This window comes from Ctenopharyngodon idella, chromosome 23 (assembly GCF_019924925.1).
Source record: "Ctenopharyngodon idella isolate HZGC_01 chromosome 23, HZGC01, whole genome shotgun sequence".
Classification (NCBI taxonomy): Eukaryota; Metazoa; Chordata; class Actinopteri; order Cypriniformes; family Xenocyprididae; genus Ctenopharyngodon; species Ctenopharyngodon idella.
Genome location: NC_067242.1, coordinates 3,673,743 through 3,692,467, shown reverse-complemented (window position 1 = coordinate 3,692,467; position 18,725 = coordinate 3,673,743). Strand labels below are relative to the sequence as shown.

Genomic DNA, 18,725 nt, shown 5'->3' with positions numbered 1-18,725 from the left:
ACCTGCAGCTCATCATATAAAGACATGCACAGCTGTGCTGCTCCACACCATCGCCCAGGACCATTAAAGAAAAGACCCTCCTATTCTGCAAGGCTTGGTTGAGGTGATGGCTTGAGGACAAGTACAGATTCAGAGCAAAGTATCCATGATCGCTGGAGGCATATCAAAAGGGGCATATCAAAATGCCTTCCAGCTCGTGAACACGCTTAAGGGCCAGCACATGTGTAGTGACATTTATGGAGCCGTGTAGACATACAAAGTTAACTTTCAGAGCACGGTTTCCTCCTCCCTCACCCTCGGAGGATGGCAGGATGTTTGGGGACCATTTGGACATATAAATGTCCTCCCACAAGTCAGAAGGCATAAATTATTCCGTATCACAGCACTATCACAATACATCAGGATATACTTTTAACTCATTTCTGAAACTTTGATACTTCCTTTTGGACGGAAACAGGCTCAGGCTTATGGAGAGGAGCCACGGTGAGCCTGTTTTGTACTTAGATGATGAAACTCTCAACCTATACTTTCAGACATCTAAAGATACTTACTATGTTTACAGTTCTTTCAGAAACTCAGCTAACTACACTGGAGTTCAGACTTGCATATTTGATCAAATTATAATGTTATTTAAAAAATAAGGAAAGGAATTAAGATAAGCAACAGTAATTCACTTGTTCACTTGTGAATTTTTCACAGAGGCATGCATTGTTGTGTGAACCAACTTTGTGAATAAGAATAGCGCCAAATTTATTTTTATTAGATTAGTTTGTTTGTTTATGTGTGGATGTGGACATAAACAATCATTACTCACCTACATGACGCATGAGCTCTCTGCAGTTGAATTCTGTGTTTGTGTAAAAAGGTATTACAGACTTAAAAGAGACTAGTAGCCTACTGAGCAAATAACGTTCGGAGGAGTGAGGAAACGGCTGTTGAAAATAGCTGCAGCCCTCAATTCTTGAAATGCTCTACACCAGAAACCCTCAAGTCTCAAATTCTGGCCTTTTAAAATTCTGCCAATGTTGAATGATCAAAACCCTCTTCTGACGGCGCAACATTCGGATCACAGCAAAGATATTTATAACATAAGGGAAGGATTTAAGTAGGGCTGCCCCTAATAGTTGACTAACTGTTAGTCAACGAGAAAGGGCGCAGTTGACCAAAATTTTATTAGTCGCTTAGTTGAGGAAAAAAAATCCACAGGAAGTGGTGAAATCACGCAGTCTGTGACGGACAGATCGTTAACAGCTGGTCTATGTGGTAATTACAGTAAATCGGGCAGGACATCCAAACACTCGCTATCATTCATTGACCTCAAATATGGAAACATTTAAGTACTAGCAACTTTACATGGTCGATCACTTTAACGTTAAACTAGAAAAATGTGGGCTATTCAAGTGTTTGTGCGGAGTGTGAAAGCTGAATAGTAGTGCGCTTACTGCATGACAGCTAACATGGAGGCGTCGGTGCGATCACTTGCACTTAAAATACTCTGTCATTTTTGGTCATAAAGAGTAATACATCATTTGAAACTGTAAAGAGTCTACTTTTATTTGTGTGCACTCACAATAACAACAAAACGTTGTGCTTTTGTAAAATAATAAAAGCAAACAGGGTGCGATTTCTTCCGTCTCGCTCTGTGAGCTTGAGCACGCCAAAAAAAGAGAAAGAACCGAAACTCCATGTAAAATTGCCTATCTACAGAAAGCGAAATGTCTACTTTTAAATTAACCAATTCAAATGGAAAACAAATATTGTCAGGTTATGTAATCCATATGAAATGGTGCGTCCACTACTATGGAGATGACGAGTCAGCATGGTCAACTTCATCACTGCAGCTGAAAATACAGAAAACACTAGTATATAAATTAATTATTAAAATGTTAAAGCAATCTCCTTGCTGTTTTTTTTCACGACACATTCATAATCATTAATTCTGCCAGTGTGCTGTGGTAAGCTTTATGCATGCGCTTGAACGCTGATTAGGCTATGTAGGCATTAAACGGCTCTTTTTTTTGATTTATACGGTATATTAATAAACGTGCGATTAGTCGACTAATTGCTTAAAATGAACGACTACTAGATGACCAGAAAAATCTTTAGTCAAGGGCAGCCCTAGAATTAAGATAAGCAACATTGTTGCACACATTAGATGGACATCTTTGACCTTTGCGCACAATTCTTGTGTCTTTTGCAGCATCTCGTCCATGACAGCGTTCTAAAAACATGGCGCTCAAGTTAAAACCAGTTCAAATTTTAAAGGAGACCTAGCATTTTTCCCCCTATTCAACTGCCCTGTGTCTTGCATTTTTAATCATTCTGTGTGGACAGACCCTTGCTGAGCAGTCCATGATCAGAGTTGATTTAATTTACTTTTTATGTCAGATGGGGTTCAAACTATTATTTTAACCAGCATAAGGGAAAAATGCCTAAATCCATAATCAAGGTGCAGAAGAAGCGTCAAAACCACAATCAGAGAAATTCCTATCCAGATGGATTAGATTTCTCTGAGGACTCCAGAGTTAGCCAAAAAACATTAGGTGATTTGCTCCGTAATTTTTTACTGAGGTTGTGCAAGAAAACGACGTGTTTATAGGATTATAATCACAAAACACATCTGTGAAATTCAATTTTTTTGACCTTCTCTAATTTAGTCCAAATAGGGAGCACAATAAGGAGAGGGGAAATGGGATACAATATGGGCCAGAATTAAATCCTGGTTTCTTAAACGAGCACTACAGCTTGATGTGTTTTTGTGAGCATGTGTGCTAAACCCTAGAATACACCTCTGACAAACATCCTTATTCTTTTAAGCTTTAAATATAATCTAATTGAGCACTTGAAACAAGTCAGAAATGTTCTCCTGATAAGACTACACTATAGACCTGTGAAATAACTGGACACCCTATATCAGTGATTAAAAGAAGCTAAAGAATCACCCAAATCATACATCCCACTTTGTGTCTGACAGGCTGTTCTGCCTTTTAGGATTAATAAAGGTAGAGGGTTACACAGTGTCTATACTGGACGTGACAGCTTGAGGCTGTCTACACAGGATGCGACAAAGCAACCATTGCAAATCCATCTGTTCTTCATGTCAAAAGTACTGTGAACGCATAGACTACGTCAGAAATTGAATCAATTTACTGTCAGGAATTTGTTGTGTCGCTTTGCGTTACAACCAGTGTAGACAGCATCACTGACTATAATAGGTTCTATTTGCTTTTGTCACGTCGTGCCGTTTGCATCTGGTGTAAACACAGTGTTAGTTGGAGTTAGGGCAGGGGTGTCCAATCCTGCTCTTGGAGGGCCACTGTCCTGCAGAGTTTACGACTTGAAACTGATTGCAATAAAAGGTATCAAACATAAATAAAAGGAACAACGCAATACTCTAATTAACAAAGAATACACATATTTTTGAGTAAAAGTCAGTTTTATATTATTTTTAAAGTTACTACTAAACCACTATAGTTCTTTTAAGTATTGAGTGGATTATAATTAGGGATGCATCAATATTAAAATCTGATAAACTGATCATTTGTAATTTGGCCAATAACCAATAAACGGCAGCTATAAAAATGGTACACTATTTATTATATTTAAATTTGATGATGGCAAATGTAATCCACATGTAAAAATAAAGGAAGTGAGCATTCAATTATCCAAGTGATAATTTATAAAAAAAAAAAAAAAAATAAATCTAAAATCAGCCCATAACCAATAATGTATAGACATATAAATAACAATAAATTAGTATTTATCTCATTTTGCCTACCATTTTGGATGAAGTCCAACCTTGGTATGGAATGTGAAGAAAGGCCGTAACCATGTCTTGAAATGTCTTTTTTTTTTTTTTTTTTCTCTCGTGTGTGTGGGTGTTATAATTATTGGATTCAAATGAAATAAAGAAAAAGAAAGAAGAATGTAGTTATTAGGTAATCAATTTAAACTATTTGCAAATGATATTTTATTTAAAAATATGCATATTCACTTTTATACTCTTACTATGTAAAAAACGCAAAACATTTCTTGTCTCTTCACATTCAATTAGTATGAATTACATGAATCATGTAAATAATAGCATATGTTCAATTCAAAATGGTGAAATTTCATAAAATGAAGTTGAGTAGTTTGCATTATTGTTGAACATTACTGTCGGTCACTGAACATTTCAATCGTAAAACAGTTGTCAAATATTAAATGTTTAGCTACTTACATCTTACCATGCACTCTTTCACCATTAAATCTAAAGTGTTGCATTGGACTTCGCACTCATCTTCTGTGAACAGTAAGCCCCGCCTTCTTTGATTTGATTGGCCATCTCGATCATTTGGACATTGATGAGTGCTGTTAGGCAAAAAATGTAACTTTTAAAACTTCTTGTCAACCTTACAACAAACAAAGCGGTACGTAATGGAGTGCAGCAGAGCAGCATCAAGAATATCAAATATTCGGGGGGGGACAATTTGGCCATTTCTAATTATTGGGGGGACTTGTCCCCCTCAATGGCTATGGTGGTTATGGCCCTGATGTGAAGGGAACTTGTATAATGGTTAGTGTAAAAAGTCAAAAAAATAGTTTTTGTTCCAAACCTGCATGCTGTTATTATTATTATTATTATTATTTTTTTTTTTTTTTCTGTGAGAAACAACAAGAAAAAAAAAAAAAAAAAAAGCTATATATGTCTTTTGAAACCATTTGATAGCTTTGTGGCTCAACAGCAGGTTTAACACCATGACGTTTGGGCACAATGCAAGAAACCATTGCCTTGATGTTTGATGTTATTGATGTGTAACTTGCACCACAATATTGTGCAGTGTTTTGAGAGCTGCATAATGACCTCCATAATCAATCTGAGAGAAAATAACTTACATTTTAGTTTGTTCATTACACAAAGCTATTATATGACTTTATAAAGATGTAGAAAGCAGCACTGCTGTGTGGAAAAAAAAGGCTGCGTGAAGATTCTTTAAAATTCACACCTTTTTTCCTGCAGACAAAATAACATTAACGGGTATGGAATGACAACTTTTCCTTTATACAATAAAATATCTGTATATGTGGTACCAGACACTGAGAAAAAGGTCAGTCTAGCCATAAGTCATGTGATCTGGCCACCCCCAGTGAAGTGATTCAACCATATGAATCATCACATTGATTTTCATTTATGACATTCTCTCTGATCCTCATTTGGAGGCGCATTCATTCGGAAACGTATTTGCTCTCTACAGTTACGAATGCTGCTTGGTTTAACATGTTTGCTAGTACTCTAATGCAGACCAGATGTCCACTTGTACAATTCACTCTTAGTGAAGCCCACTCCACTCAACAGCTGTTTAGTTTAATTGACTATGACCACCGGGTGGATCCCATTGCACTGTTCATGTGAAAAATGCACCACAATCACGCTCTTCCCTTTCATTCACTCTGCTCCTGGGAAGCTTAATCCCAACGAAACAAAGCAAACAGTCCACTGGCTGGTCAAAGAATATGGTACAGTGACTCAGAGGGATGAAAAGAGAAGGATGGGGTGGAGAACGGAGCTTGCTGTCGGGACTAACAGCACCAACAGACAGGATTTAACATTCAGCCAGCTCACGACAATCCACTGTAGACGCTAGAACTTCCTCCAAGATGTGCAAATGAAGGATTACGAAAAGGCATTTGACACGATATTAAGTACTGCCAAGGATAAAGAGAAAAGCTGTGGTTGTGGAAGCAGACAAATGTCTAAACTGTTCCATGAAATATTGGCTAAGAAAATAAATTAATACATGTTGTTTGACTGACTTCAGCAGATTTGCAATTACTTCAATTTATACTTACTTGTACTTAGCAGAATTTGTAAATCAACTTTTGTTGTTTTTTTTTTTTTGTTGTTTTTTTATCCCACAGATGGTTACTCTATACAAAAATATCAAAGATGGGTGGACTTTGGATGAAGACCATGGGAAAATCAGAGGCTTGGGAATTCACACTGTAATTTACACCAGTCCTTTCCCTGACATTTACACAACGGCTCCAATAATTTTTGTTACCCCTGGATTACCCATTTATTCTTGCTAGCTGAACTGTCCAAGAGCAATACCACCAACCAAAAACCAACATCCCATGGAAGTGTCATCTAGATTATGTTCCAAAGTTTTACTGACTGAAAAAACGAAGTAAACTGACTATCCTCCTTTGTCATTTAGTTACTGCTTCTCTTGTGTTGAGAAAAAAATCAGATATTATCCAAGCTAATGAGAAAACCAGATCAATTAAATGTACAAATCAAAGTAGTAGAGAGTGGGGTAAGGTGTGTCACCCCTTTAAACTAGCAATTTTTGTCATGTTACTATTTAGAAAGAATTAAAGTATTCAGATACACATGAGAAAAGTGATATTGAGAATAGCATTTTTATAGTACAAGTTAGTAAATAAATTCTATTAGAGGTGTAAAATATATTTTAATATGTAAATGATTATATTTAATAATACACACACACACACACACACACACGCGCGTTGCCTTTGTGCCTTGGCATCTAACTGAAATAAGTTTACAGTGAAGTATTAAAATGACTAAAACTGAAAAAAATATATATATAGTATATAAAATTAAAAAAGACAAAAGCACATAAAATTACTTAAATCTGCAGTCCGTAAGTTTTGCCTCTTTGTTGCCATCTCTGTTTGAAACCTGCAATTGCAGTTATTTGTGGAATTTTCATCTTTACATGGGTTGTGCATTGGCAATCAGATACTCTACGTCTTGGAAGTATGGCCAGCATAAGAATTTTCACCAGAAAATGTCATCTGAACAAGTAAGTAACATGTCTGCCACTTTTGTTCTAAGAAAATCACGCTGCCAATGGTGATTAAATCTAACGATCGCTTAGCTTGTATCACGTCAAACCGTGCAAATTATTATTATTGTTATACTTTGTTCTCAAATTGTTAATGTTAACAACATCAGCATTGCGTGACTGTGTATTTAGTGTGTATTAGCGTTACCTGTAGATTTCAAGTTCTGTAGCCACTCTGCAGTCCGAAGTCTTTTGCTTTTGACTACTGATGATTGTAATTTGGACCTTTCTGGATTACAATAAGCCATGAAAATGATTATACTACATATTTAATTATTCCAGATGCTGTGAGAAAAGGCTATAAATGATCCAATACCAGCAGCATCCTCACATGATATAACCTACTAACTGGGACTCCTTTATGTAAACAGATGTGACGTAATGACGCAAAGACGAACGGCTCCTTTGGAAACCCACCAGTACCGATTTTATTAGAAAACATTATTACAAGCTTACCTTTGTGAATCGGGCTAAAGTAAGGAGATAGTTTTGAACACTGGCTGGTTAGGTATTTGCTTAAAAATTGGATAATTTTTAACCAAAAAAAAGTTACGGACTGCAGCTTTAAACTAAAATGAAAGGCAATACAAAATATTATTCAATACTATCATATAAATAATACTAAAATAATTATATATACATAGAATATTAAACACATAAATAAAATGACAAAACGATGAAAATTGTCGACATCCTGCAATTTTATTTAGTATTTTAATTTTACCTCATCGTGCCTACATGTGAATACAGGTAAAAAAGTGGCACAGCTTACCCCATTCTTCTCATTCATTAATTGCTGTAGTCCATCAGCTTGTCAGTCTATCTTTTCCGGATATCTCCACAACACACTTGACTGAATGAGTCAGTTACACAAATGTTAAGGTCTTTTGAGGTTACTCAAATTTTCCAGTTGTTTTCCTCCCACCAGAAAACAGCAGTGAACTTCTCTTCAACTGTTTCTGTGCTCATTCGTTGTAAATACAAGTTACAAGAGAAGCAAAACAGTTAGTAAGGAATGAAGTTTATCATATGCACCAAGGATCCAAGCAGCGTGTGTGTGCTGAACCTATCTAGTTACAGTACACGGGTCTGTCATTTTCACAAGGGCCCTAGGCCATAACAATGGCAAAGATCCTCGAGTGTTCAGCCAAGAAAGAACAACTGAAGTGAGCTTTCAGAGTAAACCTCCATTACTCACAAACTACAGTGACGGAGACAATTCAGCCTTGCTGGACCTTCTCACGTGACTGGACCAATTACTGCAGCAACCGTGTTCGACCTCAACAGGAGACTGTAGGGCCTCTGTGACCTGCTGCAGTGCTCCCTGCAACATCTGTTTAAGCTCCACTGCTTGGCTCTTCCCTCATTTGGGTGCATTTGAAGGTCCACGGGGCCCGGAAACATCCCTTTACTTGTAAACATTTGGTGGAAAACTCTGCTGTGAGACAACACCAAGGTCGGTAATTATCAGTTATTGTGTGCAGCTGCTTTACTCCGCGTTCACATCCACTCGAAAATCACAGAGAGATGTATTGCAGGAAAACTAAAGGTCATCATTCAATCCTCTGAGTCACACTTCATTTTTTGTCAGCAAATAATGTCGTCCTTAAGGCATTACATTTATTTCCATTCATAAAATTCATGGAGTGTTTGTGGTTTCTTGGCCCTTTTCACAGATACAATACACTTTGATGTCCCATGACAATTTAGGCACAAATCAGATGTTCTTTGTAAGAACTATTACATATCAAACATAAAATCAAACTAACAGGAAAAGAAGCTAGTTTTAAACCTATCAAATATCTGTATCCCTCCTTACAATAGTGATTTTGGCACATTCCATCTCATAGATCTTGACCTTTTTGACTGCAACCAACAACTAAAATCATACAACTTCATGAAATTAAAAAAATTCTGCATTAAAAAAATATTAAAGCTACAATATGTAGATTTTTTGCCGTTAGAGGTCGCCTATTCAAAACAAAGGCGTAGCTTGATGACGCAGAGTTTGAGCACGGAATCTTGGGAAATGTCGTCTTCACCTCACAGCCAGTGGAAAAGAATCAGGACGTGACTCGAGCAGGAATCATGTTCATGGATGAGATTATTAACATTACTGTAGTAAGAAGCAGAGCATGGCTGAGATGTTGGAGCTGAACGAGGCCGCTGGAGCGATTGCTAATGAGAGACGAACACGACACTTGCCTCGCGAGCAGCGGAACTTTTATTATGCCGCAGTCGCCGCTTCCGCTTCTTCTGTTCAAGAGTATGAGGTTACTCTGTGCGTTTGCTCAGCGGCTGCTGTGAGACCCTTGTTGCACACTGCAGTATGCTAGATTGATATTAGAATATCATATTAATAAATGCTGGATGGTTTGTGTTGATAAATGGCATGCAATTAATTTTAAAACGTATTGTATGATGGAGAAAATTCTGTATTAGCTACTTGATTAATAGTGTTTTTCTCTGAGGCATGGTAAAAGCATGGTACTCTTGGAAAATCAAGAAAACTAGATTTAAACAATAAAACTAAACAGGTTGAGCTATATAACAATAATTTATTTTCTGTCTATAAATGTAACCAAACAGTTGTTCCCTTGTCTAATAAAACGTAATATATTAAAGCGTCTTTGGTGTTTCCATGGTTTCTGCAAAATAAAACCGAAAACCGAGGGTAGCGCGGGTATGACGCAATTGACAGGGGACTCTCGGACACGTGTCCCGTGTCCTTGGTTAAAAACGCAATTTTCTCAGGATTTACAAATAGTTGGAAACATTTGGGATATTGTAAGTACTCAACTGAACAAAATATATAACACTGGCCTAGTAGTTTTTGGTTATTTTACTGCAAAAATCTTACATATTGTGCCTTTAATTAACTTTTAATAGCAAAAAACATTTTTAAAATATAATTTACATATAATTTTCTCCTGCCGCAGCCCCATTTAACATGTAAAATTCCTTGAAAGAAACTTTGGTTACACTTAAGGTGACGTAGTTAAATTGTACTTACTCAAACTGAGTAATATTAATTAACTACATGTACTTACTATAGAGTTATGGTTAGGGTTTGGTTTAGGATTAGTTACTTGTAATTATGCATAATTTACTGTTATTATTATTATAGCAACTATATATAGTAATGTGTAACTACGTCACTTCAAAATAAAGTGTTACGTTCTACAACATCCTGGAAGGAAAGTGCATACTCATTCCATATTCTCAATTTTTATAAATATCAGTGTCAACTGTATTCAAAATCAACCATTCTCCCATTGGTTTTCTCCATGACATTGTAAAAAAACAATTACTAAAATAATTAAACATTAATTTGCTTAATGAGAAATACAAGTCCAATATTTGGCACGAAACTACCAAGTATTGAGTGATGCCTTAATTTAGGTTAAATTTGCATCTTGCAACTTGTCTATTGCACAAATCAGTACATTTCGACATTTTTTTTAAAACATTTTTTGACAAAAATTGCAAACCTCATAGAAAGTGAATGTTGAATTTAATAGCTCGTTTAATATTTAATTTGACAGTGAGGTTTATGGTTTTCTGAAGCAAACATTTAGCAAAGAAGTAAGAACTGTAGGACATATTTTGTACGCTATGTGGAATGTTGTATTTTGGCATGCATAAGGCAAATAAATGACAGAGTTAAATGATACAGAATGAAGCTATTCAACATGGTTTAGCAGTCATTTAGTTCTCCTAGTATTGAAAAAAGGAAGACCAAGAACAGAACATTTCCAAAAAATGTTTCACAAATATTTTTAAAATGTTAGCTTGACCTCATAAGTCACAACAACCTGGAGATCAGGGCAGTGTGGATTTCTCTTTGAGCCCTCCATGGATTGTTGGAACAAACCTGGGTTTAGGCTTATTATGCAGTTCAAACAAGATTCAGATAAACAGGGTTTCATTCACAAATGCACACACTCAAACACAGCAATAACATCCAGTTATTCAGTCAGACTTGGCAGCTCAAAAAAGGAAGAAACTCTTATCCAGAAATTCTTCTCCTTCCTTTTTTTTCATCCATGTGAATACTCAACATTCAACCATGCTCACATCTGGGAGCCATTTTGTCCAAGTCCAACATCTGTGCCTGGCACCTGATACGACAGGAATGATGCTCTGGAAATATCCAATATTAATATTAATCTTTCACCGGACTTCATGCAGGTGTGTGGCTCAGCGGTGAAACGGGTGATAACCTGCACATTTTTGTTACATTCAGACAGCAATCAGGGACCAAGACTGACGGCCAATAGCTCCAGACCAAAACATAACCCGACTTTCACGGATGTGATTTTTGAAAATGAAGTATGAGCAACCTGACACTGCGTGCCTGGGGAACATAGAGGAACAAGTCAAAAGAACGTCAAGCAAACGTCACTGGAAACTGGAAATGGGACCAATGAATATCATGAAAAAAAGTTCAATACTTCACTTGTTTGATGACCGAGATCTAAAAGAAAAATTCTGACAGTCTGAGACGCCTAACAACACTTTCTCTATTCATTTTTCCCCTACGTTCAATGAGCTATAAATGAAGCTGTAGTAATTTTACTAAAACCCAAACATGCTTCAAAGGACCAATGGAAGATGAAAATAATGAGAGGCTCAACCAGAAGTTCTCATCCGTGCATGCCAGGATAATTTCTTCAATACTCAAAAACCGACTTCAAATCCCATTTGGAGGAGAAAGATCAGTGAGGTTTATTAGTTTCCATTGATGTAGAACATTGTTTATTTGTGTATCATAATCAAGTGAGAACTGCATAATTGCGCCTGCGAGAATTTAAATGTTCACAGTTGTTGAAATTACATTAAAATACAAACATCCCCAGCAGGCTTTGGGGGGCCGACATGACTTAGAGGTTACTGATAGTTGAGAAATCTTGAATAATGCTTGTGCTAACTTGGTAAGTTATCTTACTTCACAAGAGGAAAATGACAAGAAAAACAGGAAGAGTTTAAGTTATGCTTCACGAAGAGGGAAGAACACTGAATTATAGTGTTTCAACAGGCCAAAGTTATGGATGAAGGTCACCCGGAAAACGATTTATTGACAGGGTTTAGTTTCCAACTCGGGTCAAAAGTGAAGATCCTGTGATGTTCAACCCCTACATCAGTTCATCAGGTCACATGACCTTGTGCTTCCTATGGAAGCGCTACATGAATTTCATTGACTGCCCTACCCATATTCCATCTGCTTTCCTCATTTGTCTAGTCGTAGCGCCCCTCCTCGTCCACTAAGTCTTAATATCACCCACTCTATCTTGCTCTAATACTAACCTCCCCATCCATATCCTCTCCATCTGGTTTTCTGTCCTGTACATGTGCAGCTGTCCCTTCTCCTGAATCATCTCCTTAGCTCGCTCTTCACGTCTGTCGGCTAATTTCCTCTGTGCCCTTGCAGCTACTGCTGATTTCTCCAGTGAACACTGGATGTTTTTGGTTTCGCCATTCGGTCAAAAGGAGCAATGGCTAACAGATTTGTGTTGTCCTCTGACAGATATGATCTCCAGATGGAATCATCAGCTTCAGCTGTCAAAAGTTCACCAGAATGCAATCCTGCTGGCTGTTTCTTGTGAAACTTTAGACGATAAGGACGCGGGATGTCCAATATGTCTTCAAATGGACAAATTGTCTGCAACAAGTCATTGGAGATGAACGAATCAGATTTACAGATATATATATAAACTGAATGCTGAGACCATTTTAGGGTTACACAACTCTTCTTCAATAATAAGAAACGTGTTCTTAAAATATCTAAAATATCTAATTTTATGACATCATTGTTATACCATTGATATTGATGATTATGTTCAAATCCCAAGTTGAAAAATTATTTCAATTGTGCTATTAAACAAGGCACTTAACCTCATGCTACTCCAGGGGGAATGACCCCCTGTAAGAGCATCTGTTAAATAGCAAAGAAGTACACTGACAATGACTGACAACTTAAATGGTGCAATAACTGTAAATGGGGTCAGGTTGATCTACATGTCAAAACAGACATAAAGCTGTTTTGACATTAGTTCAGTGTAGAGCTGTGGCACATTGAGTAATGATGTACTGTACAGGGACTGATTACACAAACTGGTAGATCACTGACAATCTATAGTATGCAGGGTTTTTCCTGCATAGAGAATTATGAGGCGTCCGCCTCCATCAAATTTGTGCCGCCTCCGGCTGTCGAGTGTTGACAAAACTCAGACAGGCAGTCACATGCCCAGATACCCCTTTACCACGGTTCTGTTGCGGCTTCCCGACCTGTATCCATTCTCAAACCGTTCCGCCCATCCCCACTGCAGAAAATAGGGTTCTGTGCCGAAAAGATCGCTTTCATTCCGGCCCTACAACTTGCCCGCCTCGAACGGACATTCTGCGAGAGCACACGAAAGTGATGCGCGGATCGCGGTTATATCCGCATCAGATAATCCGCCGGGTTGGGCTGGCCAAGTAATACAAAATAAGATTCGAAGTAATTGCGGGTGGGTCGCGGGTGGATGAGAGATAAATCATTAATGTGTTGATATTAATAAAGACACGGAACTCTCATTTGGTAAAACACAAGGAATGTTCGTCACTCTTTGACGTTCGTTTTCAACGACAACGTATTTCTGTTCAGGGAAAACCAATCAAGGAAAGCATATGCCTAGAGCACCTCCTAGTGGTCATTATAAAAAACAAAAGGAAAATGTGCGATATTGCTTAAAAACTTAACAGCTAAAAATATACACAAGCTTAACAGAAATTATTCTAATAAGAGTGTTTTTTTCAACAATGATATAATGAAACAGTGACAATTTTAGTTTGAAGGGAGTAAAACCTGTGTTTACAGGCTATTAAGGTGCAGATATCTAAATCAGAGAATATCGTAGGCTTAGGAAGTTGGCAGGTGGATGATTTATTTTTAACAGTGGATTTGGGTGATGTTAGAGCTGATCCGCACATCTCTAGCGCACAAGCCCTATAGAGACCCCTTTAAAGTTGAGGTACAAGACTTGCACACTGAACATGGGTTGGAGCTCTTAATTTTGAACTCTCAAAGTACACCAGATTAATGAATTTATCTTTAAAATGTACACATTTTTTCCAGGTGACCATGCCCCCGGACCCCCCTATAGGGACATAGTTACAACCACTACAGAAAACACACAATCCTGTGGGATACACTGTATATATGATAGTGTTCTCAAAATACAAATCTTATTCTCTTAATATTAAAATACCTAAAATACGTGCTTGTAAAAGTGTTTTTTTCTGCCGTGATCAGGATTTTACCACCTCCGCCTCATTTTGAGCCAGGAAAACCCCTGGTACGGTGTATAAATTAGTTTTTCCTTGATTTAAAACAATGAGGATGGAATTGTTTAAATGTTTAACATGTTTAAATGAATAATAAAGTGATTCCACTATTTTTATTTATTTTTTTGTTTGTTTGTTTGTTTATATGAAGATCACAATCAAACATTCTTGGATTTTTTTTTATCATGCCATCATTAATTTTTGTTAATTTTCAAATGTCTTTTGTACAGATTTTATTGTTTTACCCATATGTACAATCTTGACATTAGACTTTAGTATTTATTATAAACAATTTATCTGTGCACATTCCTCATAATCTTTTATCAAAATAACTTCCCCTCCCTCTTGCAGGAACATCTCTTCTCTGATGATGTGTTTAATGGCGTGAGGGCGGGGCAACCTGTCACTCACATGAGATTCACCAATAGTAAACCACAACCATTCAATCAATTCCACATGGACAAAATCAAGTCCCGCCCAACATTTGTTCTTGTTCCAGAAGCAGTTTCACTCAGATATATGTCGCAATAGAGAAGAAAGGAGTATAGCAACTTCCGTTTCATGCCAACTTTTTTTCCTCATACGATGCTATCGAACACAATAAATGATTTGAGGTGTGGTGCAAATTCTTCAGTTAACACTATTGCTGAGTATTTACTCCTTAAAACTACAGTGTACCAAAGTCTCAAAAACTTTCTTGGGAAATGACTGCCAAGATGTTAAACTGCCTTCGATTAGGCAATATGAATGACTAATATGTTTTCAAATTCTTTGAGTAATAGTGTAGTGAAAGGCTAAATATAGCAAACCACATAGGACAAAATTAAATATTAATAGCCTCACTGGAGGTTCAATGAGTGTTTCAAATCAAAAACAATAGCTGTTAATTCTGATCATATGACACAGTAGAGCGAGAGCCTCCGCATGTTGATGGGATCTTTAAGTGCAAGCACTCTCCGTCCCAACATGTGGTAGGAATTAAACATTAGAGTGTGTATGTGTGGAGGGAAACTTCTGCATCTTTGGTGTACAAAAACGGGTTCAAATTCCAGCAGTGTTAAATTCCTTGCTCTAGGGGCCTGTACATATGATAGTGTTTCACTTTTCACTTTATTAGCTACTGATGTGGATCAAAGAAATGTTCTTGACTCTTGTTTTGTAACTAAGCAAGTTTTGCTGATCAGTGTTATCTCGGCAATAATAATGGACGCTTGTGTTTCACAACTGCATGATGCTGTACGTACTACGAGAGAATTTATTACACTTATTACCCAGGGGAGTAACTAAGTAGCTAATAGGCAATGCTACTAACTTAACTACTGTAAATTTTTCAGTAGAATGCCAATAGTTAAGCTGCTCAAAACAATGCAAAGCTTTTCCTCTAAAAATCTACTTTTTCCCCATAAGTAGCGAAAGATGAGACAACAAAACATTCTACATCATTCTGACAAAAAAACAAACAAAAAAAAAACAAATCGGTAACACTTTAAAATAAGGTTCCATTTCTTAAATTTAGTTAACTATATTGAGGTAAATACACCAATCAGGCATAACATTATGAGCACTGACAGGTGAAGTGAATAACACTGATTATCTCTTCATCACGGCACCTGTTAGTGGGTGGGATATATTAGGCAGCAAGTGAACATTTTGTCCTCAAAGTTGATGTGTTAGAAGCAGGAAAAATGGGCAAGTGTAAGGATTTGAGCGAGTTTGACAAGGGCCAAACTATGATGGCTAGACGACTGGGTCAGAGCATCTCCAAAACTGCAGCTCTTGTGGGGTGTTCCCGGTCTGCAGTGGTCAGTATCTATCAAAAGTGGTCCAAGGAAGGAACAGTGGTGAACTGGCGACAGGATCATGGGCGGCCAAGGCTCATTGATGCATGTGGGGAGCAAAGGCTGGCCCGTATGGTCCGATCCAACGGATGAGCTACTGTAGCTCAAATTGCTCAAGAAGTTAATGCTGGTTCTGATAGAAAGGTGTCAGAATACACGCTGCATCGCAGTTTGTTGCGTATGGGGCTGCATAGCCGCAGACCAGTCAGGGTGCCCATGCTGACCCTTGTCCACCACAGAAAGCGCCAACAGTGGGCATGTGAGCATCAGAATTGGACCACGGAGCAATGGAAGAAGGTGGCCTGGTCTGATTAATCACGTGGATGGCCGGGTACGTGTGCGTCGCTTACCTGGGGAACACGTGGCACCAGTATGGACTATGGAAAGAAGGCAAGCCGGCGGAGAGCAGAGTGATGCTTTGGGCAATGTTCTTCTGGGAAACCTTGGGTCCCGCCATCCATGTGGATGTTACTTTGACACGTACCATCTACCTACGCATTGTTGCAGACCATGTACACCCTTTCATGGAAACGGTCTTCCCTGGTGGCTGTGGCCTCTTTCAGCAGGATAATGCACCCTGCCACAAAGCAAAAATGGTTCAGGAATGGTTTGAGGAGCACAACAACGAGTTTGAGGTGTTGACTTGGCCTCCAAATTCCCCAGATCTCAATCCAATCGAGCATCTGTGGGATGTGCTGAACAAACAAGTCTGATCCATGGAGGCTCCAGCTCGCAACTTACAGGACTTAAAGGATCTGCTGCTAACATCTTGGTGCCAGATACCACAGCACACCTTCAGGGTTCTAGTGGAGTCCATGCCTCAACAGGTCCGGGCTGTTTTGGCATCAAAAGTGGGACCAACACATTAGGAAGGTGGTCATAATGTTATGCCTGATCGGTGAATATTGCTCATTGTTAGTGAATGTTAGTTGATGCATTACTAATGTAAAATTTAAATATAAATATATTACTCTTCACATTATTATTATTATTACTATTATGTAGCTTCATGCTTCAATGTAGTGTTGCACAATGTACACACACACACACACACAAAAAAAATTATAATAATAATAAAATGCAATTAATATTAACCATCTAATTGTGCATATTGTAGTTAGGGAGGCAAAACAAGTCTTCAAACATTTCCCATCTTTGTTGTTGTATGTTTTCTTGTTATGTTGCAGAAGCAGCCAAACTACAATGTCAACATGGACAAGTTAGCCTTGACAACCAGAATATTAATACGTTTTTGTTTCCTTTTGTACAATTAGCACTTGTTTGCACCAAGTTTTGTCGCCACTTTAGGTCCAATGTAAAATCCGGGTCCTGAAGCAAAACCACTGCTTTAAATCAGTTTCAGAGTAGCTTCCCCAACACTGATGTGACCTCAAACTAACCTGAGGGTTGGCGAACACCTGCTGAATGTTGTTGATAGGGCCACAGGGGACACCGGTGCCTTCGAACCGTCTTAACCACTCTCCAGTCGTCTCCTCCATGAACCTGAGGGAGGACAGAGGCCTGAATGAAGGTTTGAAAAGGGACAGAAGGGAGGGGTGCTGGAAAACAGGGCATAGGCACGATTACATGAGCTGAAATGCAAGTCATATGTGGCCACTTCCTCTCTCTGTCCCTTCAGGACAACAGTACTGTGTAAAACCATCAACACTCTTTGAAAGATTTCACTTAATGTGCCCACTATAATTAAAGTTAATCCAGACTTCTTTTTCTAGCAAAATGTAAACATATAAGGTTTCTCATATTGTAAACATACTCTCACAAAGCATGTCTTGGCCTTCAGTGACTGACGCTGATTCACCCAGTCAGAATGTGCCATTTGAATTTTGTACAGACTTTCTGTGCACAACAATCCCATTGTTGCCAAATGAAGAAGGTTTGAGGGTGTGCGAACAAAATGCTTCAAGAGCCCTATTCGGATGAGAGTAGGTTTCCAAACGACATTTGAGTTATTTATTTATTTTATTTTTTTCACTCGACATCTGTGATTTCATGTACCAATTCAGACGGGATTATTATTATTATTATTATTATTATTATTATTATTAACATCTCTGTGTTTATTACAGAGGTGGGACTGTGTGTTTTGTAGACGTGGGTGTTACAGAGGGTCATGTGCTATGCCTGAGTGCATCACGTATGACGTATGTGTCTTTTAATTTATTATTTGTTAATATAATTTTCATTTATTATAAAAAGTAAACTTCACAGGTTTATAGAAGTGGCTGTTTATAATAAACTTGCATATGTGAGCAGCAAAATCTAGACAAGCATCTTATTCATACCTGACACTGATATTAAAATGGGCATTCTTCGCAGTTGTTTTTTTTTTTGTGTGTGTGATTTGGCTCTATTAATTTTATAATTTTATTTTTTTGTCAGATACCATCCAAATTGAAATGAAATGAAAGCATGCTGAAGAATGGTGTGCAAACGGTAGCTCAAGTAGGTCAAAAAACACATGAAGAGAAGCGTTAGGATAATAAAACATCAGCAATCAGACATTCACATTCGGACAGGATTAGTATTACCTGAGGTAATGTTTCTGGACCTTTTTACAGAAGGTAAAAGTTGCTATAATCTTTACTGACTTTGTCCGTAATGATTACTGAGATAGCACATTCAGATGGGACTAAAATCACTGAGAAGCTCTGGTAATAATTACTTTACCCCAACTCTCCATGTAAAATGA

At 37.8% G+C, this 18,725-nt stretch overlaps 1 protein-coding gene across 2 annotated transcripts in view; it reads right to left on the bottom strand.

Moving 5' to 3' along the window:
- sugct (succinyl-CoA:glutarate-CoA transferase) overlaps positions 1-18,725 on the bottom strand; it is a 164,632-nt gene that overhangs the window by 68,529 nt on the left and 77,378 nt on the right. Inside the window, exons 12-13 of one of the 2 annotated variants that reach the window (XM_051882700.1) lie at positions 17,416-17,518; positions 4,220-4,350 (exon numbers count right to left, since the gene is read on the bottom strand). In XM_051882700.1, coding sequence (XP_051738660.1) covers positions 4,330-4,350; positions 17,416-17,518 — 124 coding nt within the window. In that variant the 3' untranslated portion in view covers positions 4,220-4,329. Of the gene's footprint in view, positions 1-4,219; positions 4,351-17,415; positions 17,519-18,725 lie in introns of those variants that run through there. The other variant, XM_051882699.1, reaches the window with a different exon arrangement.